This window comes from Tachypleus tridentatus, chromosome 3 (assembly GCF_004210375.1).
Source record: "Tachypleus tridentatus isolate NWPU-2018 chromosome 3, ASM421037v1, whole genome shotgun sequence".
Taxonomy (NCBI): Eukaryota; Metazoa; Arthropoda; class Merostomata; order Xiphosura; family Limulidae; genus Tachypleus; species Tachypleus tridentatus.
In genome coordinates this window covers 41,159,934-41,178,920 of record NC_134827.1, presented here as the reverse complement: position 1 = coordinate 41,178,920, position 18,987 = coordinate 41,159,934, and the positions used below count along the sequence as shown (strand labels likewise).

At 36.8% G+C, this 18,987-nt stretch overlaps 1 protein-coding gene across 1 annotated transcript in view; it reads right to left on the bottom strand.

Annotated features, from left to right (window-relative positions):
• LOC143245817 (regulating synaptic membrane exocytosis protein 2-like) overlaps window positions 1-11,033 on the bottom strand; it is a 40,691-nt gene extending 29,658 nt beyond the window's left edge. The window contains exons 1-3 of the mRNA XM_076492071.1: window positions 10,989-11,033; window positions 9,823-10,936; window positions 8,799-8,872 (exon numbers count right to left, since the gene is read on the bottom strand). Of these exons, the coding sequence (XP_076348186.1) occupies window positions 8,799-8,872; window positions 9,823-10,936; window positions 10,989-11,033 (1,233 nt within the window). The remainder of the gene's footprint in view (window positions 1-8,798; window positions 8,873-9,822; window positions 10,937-10,988) is intronic.
• Between the last annotated feature and the right edge of the window lie 7,954 nt (window positions 11,034-18,987).

Below are 18,987 nucleotides of genomic sequence, written 5' to 3'. Positions count from 1 at the left end.
TGTTGAAGATGGGGTGAATCTCTACAATATCGTATGAGGCTCAACGCTCAATCAATTTTGATGTTACGTATTTCAAGAAACAACCGAATCCTAACTAATGAGAAAGCTAATTAGTTGAAAGCTAATTAGCTTTCTCATTGCTAAATAATTAGCGAATGGTAAAATAAATCTATTATCTATTCAAACCTATAATTTAATTTTTGCATATTCTGCCAGAATTAGTTACATGATATCCTAATAATTATCACCTTATGAAACTTACGGATTATTTATAAAAAGGTGAAAAATATATTGTTTTGTCCTGTAACTAGATTCGTTTCACCTTTTGGACCAGGGAGAGTCAGATTCAAGCGTAGAAAGCTTGTTTTTTTAATTTCGCGCAAAGCTACACGAGAGCTATCTGCGCTAGCCGTCCCACATTTAGCAATGTGAGACTAGAGGGAAGGGAGCTAGTCATCACCGCCCACCGCCAACTCTTGGGCTACTCTTTAACCAAAGAATTGGTTGGGATTGACCGTCACATTATAACGCCCACACAACTGAAAGGGCAAGTACGTTTGGTGTTATCGGGATAGCGTAGAAAGAGACATAAATTTTATCGGTGTAGGGGGTGGGGTGAATTTCACGCAAAGCTACATAAAGGTTATCCGCGCTAGCCATCCCTGATTCAGCAGTGAAAGACTGGACGGAAGATAGCTATACGGATTGACCACGGCTGAAAGAGCGAGCATGTTTGGTGCGACGGAAATTCGAACCCGCGACCTTCAGATTACGAGTCGAGTGCCTTAACCACCTGGCCATACCGGGTCTTTATTAATGAACATATCTTTAACTCAGTGAACAGTATCAAATATCATTCTTTACAAAACTTAATGTGACTATTTTGGGTCAACCAAAGTGTCCATTGGCTCACGTATCTTAATGAGGAAGGTTTTTCAACCCATTGACTCATGTACCTTAATGAGGAAGGTTTTTCAACCCACTGACTCATGTATCTTAATGAGGAAGGTTTTCAACCCATTGGCTCAGGTATATTAATGAGGAAGGTTTTTCAACCTATTGACTCATGTATCTTAATGAGGAAGGTTTTTCAACCCATTGACTCATGTATCTTAATGAGGAAGGTTTTTCACCCCATTGACTCATATATCTTAATGAGGAAGGTTTTCAACCCACTGACTCATGCATCTTAATGAGGAAGGTTTTCAACCCATTGACTCATGTATCTTAATGAGGAAGGTTTTCAACCCATTGACTCATGTATCTTAATGAGGAAGGTTTTCAACCCATTGACTCATGTATCTTAATGAGAAAGGTTTTTCAACCCACTGACTCATGCATCTTAATGAGGAAGGTTTTTCAACCCATTGACTCATGTATCTCAATGAGGAAGGTTTTCAACCCATTGACTCATGTATCTTAATGAGGAAGGTTTTCAACCCATTGACTCATGTATCTTAATGAGGAAGGTTTTTCAACCCATTGACTCATGTATCTTAATGAGGAAGGTTTTTCAACCCATTGACTCATGTATCTTAATGAGAAAGGTTTTTCAACCCACTGACTCATGCATCTTAATGAGGAAGGTTTTTCAACCCATTGACTCATGTATCTCAATGAGGAAGGTTTTTCAACCCATTGACTCATGTATCTTAATGAGGAAGGTTTTCAACCCATTGACTCATGTATCTTAATGAGGAAGGTTTTTCAACCCATTGACTCATGTATCTTAATGAGGAAGGTTTTTCAACCCATTGACTCATGTATCTTAATGAGGAAGGTTTTCAACCCATTGACTCATGTATCTTAATGAGGAAGGTTTTTCAACTGACAAAAGCTTTGTTATTCTTCTACTCATATAAATGACAAAAGCTGCAAACATTACAAAAGTAGGCCTAAAAATAATCTGTTTTTACACTGACTTTTTCCTCCATTTTTTCTGTGGCCCAGTTGTTATCAGGAGGACTGTGGATCCAAGGATCCATGTTTTGCATTCCCTTCCCTGAAAAGAAAATAATCGCACACTCGCGAATATGGGTGCATTGGAAGAGTCAGTGAACAGCACCCACCGCCAACTCTTTGGTTACTCTTGTATGATAAAATAATAAGATTTGACTGAATTTGCGACAACAGGCTGCGAACCCTAAATCCTGGTATCCTAATCAACAAACATCACGTTCCTGTAAGTGTAAAAAATTACTATTTTCTGTTTGGGCTAAGTTTTTACTTTCTCTTTAAAAAACGTGTAATGTTTAAAGAGAAATATAAAACCAAATTTTAATTACAATTCGCATGTCCTACTCAATGTGTCCTCGTTAAAACAAAAAAAAGTGGAGATTCATTACATGTGAGACACACTAAACCTATCTGTTCAGTGATAAAGCATGTGACAAGCTACGTCAAACATCATAAACCAGTGCAGAAAGAACAAAACAAAATCAACTATGCAGCAAATCGGTAAAGCCGTGTTAACAATAATAATGTGATATTTAAAAGAGTCGCGCAATATATGGTTATTTTTATATTTATCTTTACTTATGATTAAAATTTAAGCAAGGAACATTATATCATTCATAGGAGGCACATTTACTAAACTTGTTCAAGTGAAGTTCTCCCTAAGGGATTTGATTTCTCCCTAATTGTTTAGAGAAGTTATCCTTACAGATTTAGAATATTTCTCCTTACTGGTTTGAAGAAGCAACCCTAGAGGTTTAGATTACTTCTCCATATGAATTTAGAAAAGTTAACCCTAGAGGTTTAGATTCTTTCTTCCTATTATTATTATTATTTATTATGCCCCTCGATTCCATGAAGGAACATAGGGCCGCAATCGCTTGCGGATTCATTAACAGGCTGTTTTTTTTAAGTGAGCAGATTGTTAGCCTACTGCACAACCCCCAACCAGGAGGAGAAACCGGAGCCGTCCCTAATTTTGCAGTGTAAGACTAGAGGGAAGGAAGCTAGTCATCACCACCCACCGCCAACTCTCGGGCTACTCTTGAACCAACGAATAGTGGGATTGATCGTAACATTATAACGCCCCCACGGCTGGGAGGGCGAGCATGTTTAGCGCGACGCGGGCGCGAACCCGCGACCCTCGGATTACGAGTCGCATGCATTACGCGCTCGGCCATGCCGGGTACTTTCTTCATATTGGTTTAAAGAAATTATCCTTAGGGGTTTAGATTATTTCTTAATATGGGTTTAAAGAAGCTATCCCCATGGGTTTAGATTATTTTCTCATATGGATTTAGAGAAGTTTTTTTTTTTCCCTACGGGTTTAGACTATTTATCCATATGGAATTAGAGAAATTATATCTATAGGTTTAGATTATTTTTCCATATGGGTTTACAGAAGTCATTCACACTTCACGAAGGATGACTTCCAAGTTTGTTTGTTTTTTTCGTCTACAATATGAAACAGCTGTAAACAAATAACCACAGAAAATATGTTGTGGCAGTAAAAAAAACTGAATATAAATGAAAGTTTTTAAATTCTCATTTCTAATGTGTGTTTTTTGCAGAATGCTTCAGCGTAAAACTTCTTATTCTTGGATACACAAAGATACATTAGGCTTAAGACCTAGATATGAACCAAGTTCAAAATAAAGTAACGGTAAGTCTCTTCCTATACCTTAAACCTTATATTCTATCACAGAAAATTGATACAAATATTGTTTGAATAACATTAACCGTAAATGAATCGCTTAACATATGGGTCTTCTGACCCAATTTTATGTTTCTGTGGGTTCTTCATAACATTAATACCTCGTTTTTGTTATTGTTTGTTTTGTTTTTAAATATAAGGCTACACAACAGATTATTGTTCTGTGTCCATCGCGAGTATCAAACTTAAAATGTTAGCGTTATATTCACTCATACATACCGCTGAACCATCGCGTCTCTATTTATTTGCTTAATTTAGCAGCCAAAGTTTATATCTGTTTGTCAAACTCAACTATTAATTTAGTAAGTTGTGCAAAGCTCTTGTAGGCTGAAGACACATCAACATGAATCTTTAAAAACAACTGTATTACAGGATAAAATATTACATCATCATTACAACATTAATCTAATTCCAACTCCAGGTGAATTACTTTATTTTTTCCCTTTAATTTTTGAATTAATTCATAAGGTAGGTTGACATTCTTGGTACTCTTTTATATTTGTTAAGTTAAACTTAAAAAAAAAGTGGATTATTTGAGTAAATTCGGGAACCGACTGGCTTACTTTAAGAACCAAAATAGTATTTCCCATAAGTAGAACGCCCTGTTTGATAAAGATTTCTAAACGTGTAAGTATAAATTTTGTCCACTAAGAAGCTGTTTCCAACTTTATGGCCTCTTACCATCGTGGAACATTCTGGACATCTTGGGCATACTCCAGAGGAATTTTAAAGTTCTTTACTTTATCCATTATCTCATGATTATTAAGTTGACAGCCACTACAGTTTTCTCCTTACTGCCAGCGAATGGCGCACACGCACGCCGTCCCGTCGTCTGTGTAAAGCTAACAAAATAAATTCAACGTGTGGGGTGCGTATATGTTTAGTTACGTCAACGAAAGTCCAAATGGTTGAGACACTCGACTTGCAATCTGTGGGTCGTGAGCTTCAATTCTCCCATCGAATATGCTCGCCCCTTCAGCCGTGCGGGCGTTATAATGTGTATGGTCAATCCATCTTTCTGTTAGTAAAAGTGTAGCCCAAGAGTTGGCGGTGGGTGGCATTGACCAAATAATTTTTTTCTAAATTAGGAACGGTTAAGAGCAGGTTTCCCTGGTGTAGCTTTGAGCAAAATTAAAACACACGAACAAAAACGTTTCTTTTCATTAGGTAATTTAACAACAACAATAACAAAAAGAAATATATAAAACAAGACTACCCCTATCTACTTATTAAAGAAATATTTCGAAGAGAAGAACATGGACAGAAAAAAACGCATAAAGGGAAGAAGGTGTTTAAATACATATTTGTTGTTGTTTATTATGTATATAAAAACACACACTTCGGTAGCAGTCTTTTCTTGCGATCAGTAAAATGACAAGGAACGGTGGCATACAGTGATGATAAAGCCCCGCAGCTACTTAACGAACGTGACTATTCTGTTTGCTGGATGCATCCATTTTTTGCCAACAACGCAGAAGATTCACATTTGGTTCAAGAGGCACAGGTTGTTAACAATTCTCAGGAAATTCAGAATTAAAAACAAACTGACCAATTCTGGAGTTATTTCGTGTTTGAAGGATTTGTTGTTTCATTGTGGCTTTACCATATTAAAGTATGAATAGATTAAAAATAACAGACAGAAAACAGTTTGGAAGTAAACACATGTAAAATGAGCGATTGATCCATTCTGTGTTCGTTTCCGAGTTGAATACCCCATTTCTGTGCTAATATCTGGGCACTTGCTTGAAATTAATCACAAAGCAACACAATGGGCTCTCTGCGCTTTTCCAACCACGGGTATCGAAACCTGGATTCTAACGTTGTAAGTCCGCAGACATAACACTTTGCCACTGGGATCTTGTTTATGTGAATAAATACTTAAAATGTGTTTAGTTTTAGTCATCTATTTAAATAATAACACTTTCCTTTTGTATTTGATAGAATCATTCATGATGTTACAACTAGGTATCAGGATTGTATTTGTATCCGTATATTTTGAAACTAAATCTTGAATATCAAATGATATTATAATGATATAATCAGTCACATAATCACAAATAACTAAGTGTGCGTCAGACCGTAATTCAATTAGGCCCGGCATGGCCAGGTGGGTTAAGGCGTGCGACTCGTAATCTGAGGGTCGTGGGTTCGCATCACCGTCGCACCAAACATGCTCGTATTTTCAGCCGTGAGGGCGTTATAATGTGACGGTCAATCCCACTTTTCGTTGGTAAAACAGTAGCCCAAGAGTTGGCGGTGGGTGGTGATGACTAGCTGCCTTCCCTCTAGTCTTACACTGCTAAATTAGGGACGGCTAGCACAGATAGCCCTCGAGTAGCTTTGTGCGAAAAAAACAAACAAACAATCAAACCGTAATTCAAAGATAACACTTAAATATTACCATGACAACTTACTAACCACCTTATATGCTACCATGACAACATATTAGCCAAAATGTTCAAAATAACAGTGTACTTGTAAATTCACTTATAAATAAAACAAACAACAATAGGACCAAAAACTGGGAAAAAAAATCGATATCAGTCAATAATGAACAACTTTTAATAAATATGACAGAATAGAACAGAATAATTTAATTATGTATTACAATACGAACTGAATATATAACATCATAGGTAAGTGTAACATTTTAAAAAACGTCAGATCACCGTGATTAAGATATTCTGGAAACTACGTTTATAAAGTTAACTTGTAAAGTAACAGAAACTTCTCAAAAATTGTTTTATTATACAAGATTAGATCAATGTTAACACTCATTGTTACTTTGGTCAACTCAGAGTTAGAGTAAAAAACACTGGACATTCACTCAAGGTCTAACTTGAGTTACAATAAAAAATGGGTATCTACTCAAGGTCTAACTTGAGTTACAATAAAAAATGGGTATCTACTAAAGGTCTAACTTGAGTTACAATAAAAAATGGGTATCTACTCAATGTTTAACTCGCGTTAAAATAAAAACCGAGCATTGACACAAAGTTTAATTTGAGTTACAATAAAAAATGGGTATCTACTCAAGGTTTAACTTGAGTTACAATAAAAAATGGGTATCTACTCAAGGTTTAACTTAAGTTACAATAAAAATGGGTATCTACTCAAGGTCTAACTTGAGTTACAATAAAAAATGGGTATCTACTCAAGGTCTAACTTGAGTTACAATAAAAAATGGGTATCTACTCAAGGTCTAACTTGAGTTACAATAAAAAATGGGTATCTAACTTGAGTTACAATAAAAAATGGGTATCTACTCAAGGTCTAACTTGAGTTACAATAAAAAATGGGTATCTACTAAAGGTCTAACTTGAGTTACAATAAAAAATGGGTATCTACTCAAGGTTTAACTTGAGTTACAATAAAAAATGGGTATCTACTCAAGGTTTAACTTAAGTTACAATAAAAAATGGGTATCTACTCAAGGTCTAACTTGAGTTACAATAAAAATGGGTATCTACTCAAGGTTTAACTTGAGTTACAATAAAAATGGGTATCTACTCAAGGTTTAACTTAAGTTACAATAAAAATGGGTATCTACTCAAGGTCTAACTTGAGTTACAATAAAAAATGGGTATCTACTCAAGGTTTAACTTGAGTTACAATAAAAAATGGGTATCTACTCAAGGTTTAACTTAAGTTACAATAAAAAATGGGTATCTACTCAAGGTCTAACTTGAGTTACAATAAAAAATGGGTATCTACTAAAGGTCTAACTTGAGTTACAATAAAAAATGGGTATCTACTCAAGGTTTAACTTAAGTTAGAATAAAAATGGGTATCTACTCAAGGTCTAACTTGAGTTACAATAAAAAATGGGTATCTACTAAAGGTCTAACTTGAGTTACAATAAAAAATGGGTATCTACTCAAGGTTTAACTTGAGTTACAATAAAAAATGGGTATCTACTCAAGGTCTAACTTGAGTTACAATAAAAAATGGGTATCTACTCAATGTTTAACTTGAGTTACAATAAAAAATGGGTATCTACTCAAGGTTTAACTTGAGTTACAATAAAAAATGGGTATCTACTCAAGGTCTAACTTGAGTTACAATAAAAAATGGGTATCTACTCAATGTTTAACTTGAGTTACAATAAAAAATGGGTATCTACTCAAGGTTTAACTTGAGTTACAATAAAAAATGGGTATCTACTAAAGGTCTAACTTAAGTTACAATAAAAATGGGTATCTACTCAAGGTTTAACTTGAGTTACAATAAAAAATGGGTATCTACTCAAGGTTTAACTTAAGTTACAATAAAAAATGGGTATCTACTCAAGGTCTAACTTGAGTTACAATAAAAATGGGTATCTACTCAAGGTTTAACTTGAGTTACAATAAAAATGGGTATCTACTCAAGGTCTAACTTGAGTTACAATAAAAATGGGTATCTACTCAAGGTCTAACTTGAGTTACAATAAAAATGGGTATCTACTCAAGGTCTAACTTGAGTTACAATAAAAAATGGGTATCTACTCAAGGTCTAACTTGAGTTACAATAAAAAATGGGTATCTACTAAAGGTCTAACTTGAGTTACAATAAAAAATGGGTATCTACTCAAGGTCTAACTTGAGTTACAATAAAAAATGGGTATCTACTCAAGGTCTAACTTGAGTTACAATAAAAATGGGTATCTACTAAAGGTCTAACTTGAGTTACAATAAAATGGGTATCTACTCAAGGTCTAACTTGAGTTACAAAAAAATGGGTATCTACTCAAGGTCTAACTTGAGTTACAATAAAAAATGGGTATCTACTCAATGTTTAACTCGCGTTAAAATAAAACCGAGCATTGACACAAAGTTTAATTTGAGTTACAATGAAAATGGATATTAACTCAAAGTTTAACTTGAATTACAATAAGAAAAAACCGAAAATTTACTCAAAGCCTAACTTAAGTTACAGTAAAATCTGAGCAATTACTCAAAGTTTAACTTGAGTTACAGTAAAATCTGAACATTTACTCAAAGCCTCACTTGAGTTACAGTAAAATCTGAACATTTACTCAAAGCCTCACTTGAGTTACAGTAAAATCTGAACATTTACTCAAAGCCTAACTTGAGTTACAGTAAAATCTGAACATTTACTCAAAGCCTAATTTGAGTTTAAAAATCCTTACCGCTAGAGTGTTTTTGATCTTGCCATCTGATATTTCTTCTCGCATCCACCTTTGACCAAGTATTTCTGTTTCTCCTGAGTATTCAAACAATGGTTACATTAAGAAGTATCATCCTATGTAACTACAAATTCCTGATTTAAGAGAACTAACATTAACCTTCGAGATAAATAAACTTTAGTAGTTATTGTTAGAGACAAACCATTTTAACAGTGTTTACCATGAACCAAAGTACCCGTGCTTTTAGTTATTGTACTTAAAGAGTTTAAAACGAGGTTTTTTTCTTTAAAGGATTATGTCACAAAAGTCTATGTGCATGTTTGTTTTCGCTAAATTTAAAATAACGTTGGGCTTCTTACTTTAGGAAAACAGAGAACTGTTGGAAAGGGTTCAGAGAAAGGTTGCTTAATATTAGAGTGCAACTTTCGCAGAGGGCAAAATCTGATAGATCGACAGCTCTGGGTTGGCTATTATTAAAGTTGTTGAAGAACATTACTATTAACAGGAAAAAATACGGATATTGGTTGGTTTCTGTTGTGAGACGAACAATGTATGTTCTATTCCGTAAAGATCTGACTTATGGCAGAGAATATTATAATGTGAATTTAGACTAAAGATTAATAAAACTACGAATTAACATTGATACGTTGGTTCACGAGGGCTCTGATTTCATTATAACAGTTCCTGTGGTTCTCCTGTTTATCTAAACAATAAATCGAATTTCTCAAAACAGAAATTCGATCATCAATGAATGTCCCTCGTTTAACTTAACACGAGTTAAACACATTCTTAACGTTAGGGATAATACATGGCATCCTCTTAACAATAAGTTTTCCAAGGTCTGTATTAGTTAACACAGTTGCAGACACCGTAATTATCTAACAGACTAACTTGCTTTACTTATCGAACCTGTGATCTTCTTTGAAACTACATTGTTCAATTTAACGGCCTGCTCTTAGACATTTGTTTTACAGATTTTTTTGTATGGGTGTAAATAGCTCCACATATACAAATATAAAACACATACCTTTCTCGCTTTGCTCTTCGCAACTAGAAAACTCATGCGTTGATCTAACCTCATCCTCAGAACTGCTAAACGACCTCTGGCGGGGCTTCTTACCACGTTTGTGTTTATAAGGTTTAGGCGGAGGAGGCCTAACGCATTCCGACTGGTCAGAACTCAAAGAGTCATTGCGAATAACAGATTCGATTTTTTGTCTGCTGTTGTTGTAGGGCACCCCAGTGGACTCTGCCGTCAGCCCCACAGCTGATACCAATTCACGATGACTCCTTCTCAGATGGTTATCAGCTCCAAATCCACTGTCGAGTTCAACTGACTGTACACCATGGTGGTCCCATTCGGAAACACTCTGAAACCTCTGTCTGTGAGGGGAATCGCGTCTTCCAATAGGACGAACGTGTCTCGCTCCAACAATATCACCATGATAGCGACGTTCGTCACCATGATTCCTCTCGGGGGATTCGCGACAACGAATCTGATCCCGCACGAACCTTCGTTCATCTGGCGACATCTCCCGCCCATTCTTTCGTTCGTCACCTCGTCCTGCTTTTCTAGGTCGTTCTCTAGAATTTTCTTCGACCCGAAATTCACCGCAGAACACGAGTTCTTCCCTCTTTGGTACCTGCCTTTTCTCCCTTTCTTCCCGCGCATGCTCACGGCCTCTCTCTCGAACATTCTCTTTTTCTCTGATACGTTCAAGGTCTCCTTCCACGCCATTACGTTCGTGTCTCGTACGCGTTTCGGGAGACTGTCTTCTTGACCGAGCATCATCTCTGCGAAGGTTGCGCCCTCTTTCGCCACCATCTCTATGGTGTCTCAAATCCTCCTGAAAGTCTTCTCTTTGGTCAAAGATTGACCGTTTCCTCCTCGAGCCATCTTTAGCAGGACTTCTATTTACATTTGTTCGTCCTTTTTCAAGGAAAGGCTTGCCAGTAACATCAGAAGAGGGACGCGATTCTTGTGAGAACTGACGTTTCAGATCTCTACTCTGGGAACTGCCAATGTACTGTAGCGACGCCCGCCGACAACTTGGCAGGACTGGCCAGTGCCAGGACGGCGAGATATAAACTGACGAGAACTTTCCTTCTCGAAGCTGTGAACTTGGTCCTGGTTCAGTCGTCTAACAGAAGGTGAAAACTCTTCTTTAGTGAGGAAATGGAATTTCTACCTACTTCTTGATCGGATTTTCCTTCTTGACCCTCTAGTTTTCCATGCATCCATGTTCCCGTTTTATTAACAGCTCCTGTTTCTTTCTACAGAGGATGCAAGTCCATATGACCTAGAGAATGGCATGCGGTTATCATCTTTAATAATAACGTGTGGTAACTTTAACATAAATAAGACAACTCTTTTTTGTTATAAGCAGTTCATTAGAAGACAGTTTAACTTTAACACAGTCTTAACTTGTTTATACATACTTTGTTATAACATATGGTAAGAGAAACGAGACACCTTTAACTTATTTATACGTACTTTATTAGAACGCAGGGTAACTTTGCCTCCACAACGAGCACAACAGCGGACATTGCAGTAGTTACAAATATGTCCGACTCCATCGGCAAATTTTGTTTTCAGACACAGCTCACAGGTGGCGACTAGTTCAATCCCGAGTTTATGGTGTTCTTCCTTCCGCTTCTGAATAGTGTTTTCTAATGACTGTATTTCTTCCTGTTTTTTTCTGTTTATAAACACATACGTGCACATTAAAACTTACGCATAGGTAATTATTAACAAATCATAGGAAGGAATTCTGATAGCTCGATTTGATTAGACTTATTTCAGCTGGAAATCGATTATATTTAAATAAAACTACTGGTAACAGTTACAATCGTTTAAAGCAGGCATGGCACGGCCAGATGGTTAAGGCGTTCGACTCGTAATCCGAGTGTCGCGGGTTTGAATCCCCGTCGCACCAAACATGCTCTCCCTTTCAACCGTGGGGGCGTTATAGTGTCACGGTCAATCCTTAATATTCGTTGGTAAAAGAGTAGCCCAAGAGTTGTAGGTGGGTGGTGATGACTAGCTGCCTTTCCTCTTTGTGAACCTGACGATGACCGAAGAAGGTCGAAACGTTGTTCGCTCTTCTATGTAAAGTGTTTTCTCAGCCCAAACGAGCCGTTTTTTGCATATACATTTCTCAACAAGTGGGTTTCTCGTCATCACTGATTATTGCCTTTCCTCTAGTCTTACACTACTAAATTAGGGACGGCTAGCGCAGATAGCCCTCCTGTAGCTGTGCGCGAAATTAAAAAAACGAATACATATAATGGCGCATTAACAGAGAAAATGGAACAACTGAATGAAAGTTTTAAACTGAAGAGTAATTATGACTTTGTTGGTGATGAGAAACCCACTTTGAATAAAAATGTATCTCAGAACAGCTGAAGATAACCTTGGAAGGTCGAAACGTTGTTCTCTCCTTTATTAATAAATGTATTAATACCCATACCAGCCGTTCTGACAGGGGCGTAGATCCTGGGGGGGGGGGATGGGGGTATACATCATTTTAGGTGGGAGGTATGGTGCATACAATCATCCCCCCCTACAGTTTGGTGTGTTGAATTGTTTTTTTGCATCACAGTCCTACAAATTGTGTGTTTGTTCTTGTTATTCTCGTGTTCTTACCAATCGAATTACATAATTAGGCCTAGATGTAGGCTTTTTCAGTAGCCGAAGTATACATCTTTAATATAGGCGTGCTTCTAAGCTTTTCGATCTAAGCGATAGTTCGTATCAGTCAGTAGGCCTAAGTATACATCCAAGTATCGTGGCAACAAGATTACTCTGTGACTGCATGTTTACAGCTTTCAGGTTCACGTAATCACAATTACCAATTTGTAATAAGTGGTTGCAAAAATCATCCCCCCCCCATCGGGTGTAAAAAAATCTACGTCCCTGCGTTCAAAGACTCCATCTTTGTTCTTATCTTGTGCTTCAATAGTTCAATTCATTAAACAGTAAATTACTTGGCATTTATTCTAATACAACTTCAAAGTCAAGGGCTATGGCGCTGTTCAAGTTCTAAGATATTTACCTGAGACTTCTTGCATGTATAATTAACTGAAGGATATGGTCTGTCTATCAGAACCGAAATGTTGTACAACTGATGGTAAGTTCCGCTACTCATTGGTAAAAAGAGTAGCCCTAACAGTTGGCGGCAGGTGGTTAAGTTTATCGTTGCTAAATCATGGTTGGGTAGCGAAGATATTCTTTGGGTAGCTTTGTACAAAACTTTAAAACAAATAAAAACTGATAATCACGAACTTTATTATGAGAAACGAAAATCATTTTTATTTTTAAAATCAACTGTTGATGAGTTATCCAATGAACCCTTTGTCAGCCTCTTAAGAATGGCTCTTACCTGCCATGTTTTTTATGATTTCAGGAAATAAAACAATTCGACGGTATAAAGGATAAAATAAAAGCTCCTTTCCTAATTTCGTGAGTTTTTGTTCACTTGTTTGTTTCTAGCTTAAACCCATACAATTAGGGGTTGTCTGACTGACTGACTTTGTTCACCGATTGAAATGGAACCTCTGATTTTCACATTAAAACATACAGGTTTAACTCTGAAGAACACTTCGCTTCATCTTGACAGAGGAATGTGTTTGTCTGATGAATTAATTTGGTAGAGAATCAGAGGAATGTGTTTGTCTGATGAATTAATTTGGTAGAGAATTAGTAGAACACTTCGCTTCATCTTGACAGAGGAATGTGTTTGTCTGATGAATTAATTTGGTATAGAATCAGAGGAATGTGTTTGTCTGATGGATTAATTTGGTAGAGAATTAGTAGAACACTTCGCTTCATCTTGACAGAGGAATGTGTTTGTCTGGATGGATTAATTTGGTAGAGAATTAGTAGAACACTCGCTTCATCTTGACAGAGGAATGTGTTTGTCTGATGAATTAATTTGGTAGAGAATTGTAGAACACTTCGCTTCATCTTGACAGAGGAATGTGTTTGTCTGATGAATTAATTTGGTAGAGAATCAGAGGAATGTGTTTGTCTGATGAATTAGTTAAATAAAAAAAACAAAAGTCAGTCATCGAAAATTACCTCGAGCGAGAGAAGTCGTTAACCTGGATCGACTTGACGGTTAGAGTTACTCAACTCTGTGGGTTTGAATGTTATCACCGAACTTGTTCGTCCTTTCAGCCACTGAAGCGGTTATAATGTGATTTTCAATCCCCTTAACTCGTTAGAGTAGCCTAATAGTTGGAGGTGGGTGAAGTTGACTATCTGCCTTCATTTTGGTCTATAAAGTTTAAATCAGGGAGGGAAATTTAACAAACAGAAAACATTATTATGTCCAGATAATATTGTACTGTGCATTTGAATTATGAATAGAAGTGTACTTTATAAAACTGAAGCACCAGATACGTCATGAATCCCCTGGTGAACAAATTGTGAAACAAATTAAGACGGGAAAGAAAGCAATTTGTTTGTTTAAAATATATTTCACTTTACTTAACGTATTTGTTGCATGTATTTGGTGTGATAGGGATTCGAACCCACGAACCTCAGATTAGGAGTCGAGTGCCTTAAACCACCTGGCCATGCCGAGCCACCTAGTTTGGCAGGGGGGGGGGTCGATATTGCGGTTAGAAGCACGCAGATAGCCCATTGTGCTTGAAAAAAATATCCAGTGGGTCAGCGGTAAATTTACGAACTTACAGTGCCAAAATCAAGGTTCAATTCCCTGTGGTGGGTAGAACGAAGGTAGCTTATTACATATAGCTTTGCCCTGAAATCAAACAAAACTCTTTCGATTACTTTCAAGCATAGAAAATGGAGACCCAGCTATTTGGAGCGACTGGAACGACTTTTCAGGTATTCTATTTTATTCGCTGTTTATCACCACACACATAACTAATTCCTACGTCATCATGTTATTTGACTCAAATATCTTGATTTTTAGCATGCACCACCAGCAGCTTAAACGTGAGAAACTGCACGAGAACGCTCGCGGGTTCCTTTTGATGACAATTTACTGTTCGGTACATATCGTACCAATACTGTCTGATGTTAACAGTACAGCAGCAAACACGTTGTTTTATTTTATTAGAAATGACTGCCTTTTACTTAAACCTTATAGAATCTTGAATCGCAAAATTACACGACCAAGAAAGTCAAACTGTACATTAAAAAAAAAAACAGTTAATGAAATAAAACAAGCTGGCTACAATTACATATTTTTTTTACATACGAAATGGTAAACAATCATTGTTAATGTAAGAAAAAACATGCTTGTAAAGTCAGGAAAAATATTAATTTGGATTATGACACAATAAATGATGATTCTGAACGTATAAAGGGAATCTTTCGGATCGTTTATTTTGGATTCGCATTCTTTTAGAGGGACACATTTTGTTCTCATATTAAATTTTGTAGAGCGGTTGACTAAATTTTGTGAACTTCCTTCCGTAAGTGGAAATTTTAGATAATTTGTTTTCTTCGATTAAGCCTTACGGGTAGTTTTCTACCTTGCATTGTTTTCTGTTATTTGTTTTAAGTACCGAAATGCCAAATATACTGATTTAACGTTATATCACCTGTTTTGTCTTCTCACTGGTATTTTATTCAAAATGACCTGTCTTACTTTAAAGCAGTCACCCTATTATTCCTCATAACTCAACCTGCTTACAACTGGATTTCAATTGGTTGACCCTTGACCTTCGTCTTCTTCATATCTTAACCTCCTTACATCTGGGTATCTGTTGGATCACCCTTGTATTCCTCACAATTTAACCTGCTTACAACTGAGTTTCTGCTCGTTTACCCTTGTCTTCCTCATAACTCAACCTGTTTACATTTGGATTTCTATTGTTTGACCCTGGTCTTTCTCACAACCAAAATTGTTTAAACATGGATTTCTATTGGTTCACTTTGGTCTTCCTCGCAAATCAACCTACCTAGATCTCGATTTTTATTGGTTCACTTGGGTCTTCTTCACAAATCAACCTACCTAACTCTGGATTTCTATTGGTTCTGCCTTTGGCATAGTTCAAAGTTAAATGATAATGTTTGTTCGGCTCTATTCATTCTTTTCATAAACACACATAAAAATGGAAGTTCGAACTGTCTGGCTTACATTATTCAATCTTTTCGTTCAATTTGTATTCTAATATGGCCAAGTGTAAACTCCCCCTGGTTAAGCCACAGCTTGCAGGAGAACTAACGTTTTAATCATAGTTTTTGTATATTGTTCCTGGACCAAGATCGTATTGTCGACCATTAAGCTGTACTGTTGTTTTCTTTGGCTTTGTGATTCACCAAAACTGGATGCCAATCTGAAGATGTTGCAGAAAAACTGTGTGCCAACCTGAAGATGTTGCAGATAAACTGGGTGCCAATCTGAAGATGTTGCAGATAAACTGGCTGCCAATCTGAAGATGTTGCAGATAAACTGGATGCCAATCTGAAGATGTTGCAGATAAAATGGGTGCCAATCTGACGATGTTGCAGATAAACTGGATCCCAATCTGAAGATGTTGCAGATAAACTGGGTGCCAATCTGAAGATGTTGCAGATAAACTGGATGCCAATCTGAAGATGTTGCAGATAAAATGGGTGCCAATCTGACGATGTTGCAGATAAAATGGATCCCAATCTGAAGATGTTGCAGATAAACTGGGTGCCAATCTGAAGATGTTGCAGATAAACTGGATGCCAATCTGAAGATGTTGCAGATAAACTGGGTGCCAATCTGAAGATGTTGCAGATCTCTTACACTGTTCTTCTTCTTTTCTACAGTTACGAGCATAACTGGTACTGTTATTCAACTCTTCCTTGTTGAATTTATTATTAGCATCACTATCACTTCTGTACTATAGTAACACAAGTTTTGTCTTACTCATCTTGGCATTATCAATAATTAATCATCAATCAGTTAGAGAAATAAACGTAACTTTTATTACTATTTTTTAGTATCCCATATCATTTTCATTCTCACCATCTACTGTTTAAAGCTCCTGAGAATGAATAAATAAACCTCACTATATTCTCACGTTTCTTTGTTATACTTAACTTGTTTCTCAGCAGCCTATTTGTGTTTTACACTTACTCTAAAATAAAGGAAACATCTTTTCTCTGCTCCACATGATGGACTGTTATATCTTCTCTCTGCTCCACATGAGGGACTGTCATATCTTCTCTCTGCTCCACATGAAGGACTGTTACAGCTTCTCTCTGTTCCACATGATGGACTGTTACATCTTCTCTGCTCCACCATGATGGACTGTCATATCTCCTCTCTGCTTCCAATGATGCAATATTATCCTTCATGTATATTCCTTAAGTGTCTTGAGTTGAGTGTTCCTAGTATTAGTTATGCTTGCAGGCTGTTAATATAAGGTTTATGGTTTGGATCTCGTTGCCGCAAGAAAATAGTCTGCACACAATGGGTTATGACTCAAACTCCACTGTCAGTTCTAGGATCGTATCAAAATTCCTAGTGCCATAAACTATTAATGAGGACAACATGATATTAGCAGGTTAATTATATCAGGGTTCCCAAAGTGGCAGCGCTGCAGAAAAGTATTAGGGAGGCCGTAGTAAATGCACAATGCTGCTAAAGTTCTGATAATCTATAGCGTCACTGGTGGGGGCCTCATTTAGAATGCGAATGTTTAAGGAATGGGGAGGCGTCTGTGCAGATATAGCTTGCGATTCCTGAGCTAAATAATCCCTGCTATGTCGTTAGTCAATCATAAGTCAAATAAGTGCAACGATAAGTTGATATATAAAATTACTGCAAGTTCCAATACTATTCTAGTCACTCTTTTTTTAACCACCAAGAACAGTCATTTAAATGGAACTGAATCATGGTTCTTTTGTCTGTTGTTTTCACATTGAACTGGTCACATGTTAAGGCTGTGTTCGCCATTTGTCAGTTAATGGTTCTTGCTTTTTCTTCTTCATTGTATAAATATATAGTGTGTTGTTATTTTTTGGCCTAAGAAATTTTCCACAGTAGGTGTCTGTGACTTGTTGGCGATAAACTCAACGATAAACGAATAGCAGACTTTCCTTGTGTTTTCTTTTGTTTGTTTTTTTGAATTTCGTGCAAAGCTACACGAGGGATATCTGCGCTAGCCGTCTAATTTTGCAGTAAGACTAAAAGAAGGCAGCAGTCATCATCACTTCACCCACTTTTACCAATGAATAATGGGATTGACCGTCACATCATAACGCTCCAACGACTGAAAGGACAAGCATGTTTGTGTAACTGGGATTCGCGATCCTCAGGTTACGAGTCGAGTTCCATAACCACCTGGCCATGCCGGACCTATATGTTTGCAAAATAATATACATATATATTAGTTAAAAGTGTGTGTAACAACTTATTTACACAATATAGATCACAGGGGTGCCATAAATATTATATGGCTCTCTTATTACTGTCAAAAGTCCACTTAGGTCTTTTCAAACACTTTAGAATTTTGGTTGGAAGGTTAAAATACTCCTATCCCACTGAATCCGAGGGTCGCGGGTTCAAATCCCGGCCGCACCAAACATGCTCGCCCTTTCAGCCATGGGGGCGTTATAATGTTAGGTCAATCCAACTATTCGTTGATAAAAGAGTAGCCCAAGAGTTGGTGGTGGGTGGTGATCACTAGTAAACCTTCGTTCTAGTCTTACACTGCTAAATTAGGGACGACTAGCGCAGGTAGCCCTCGTGTAGCTTTGCGCGAAATTCAAAAAACAAAAACAAACAAACTATCCCACTGCGCAGGTAGCCTAGTTGCTTTGCACCACAAAACACCAATCTAACCCACTAGTGTTCTATTTTATAATTTCCCTACAAATGTTGCGCGAGTTACTACAGCTCTTCTACTAATTGTTTGCTTTTCTTTCTTCAAAACTTCCTCTGTACCTTTTGTAAGAATGTACTCAGGATAATTAATTTACGTTAGAACCACGCTTCTAGTTTTTCTTACCTCCTATTTACTGTTAACCATACTCTAACATATTAAACGTTAGGCCTATCACTTCTACTTTAGTGAACTTCCAGACGAGCTTTTATTGGTTGTGACTTTACTCTCTTTGTTTTTTGTCTGCTGTTCTCCCTGATCTCATATTATTTTCATGTTTATTATTAAATGACCTACTTGCTTTATATTCTCGACATCAATGAGTTAGGAACACAAATTCAATAAATCGTTTGCT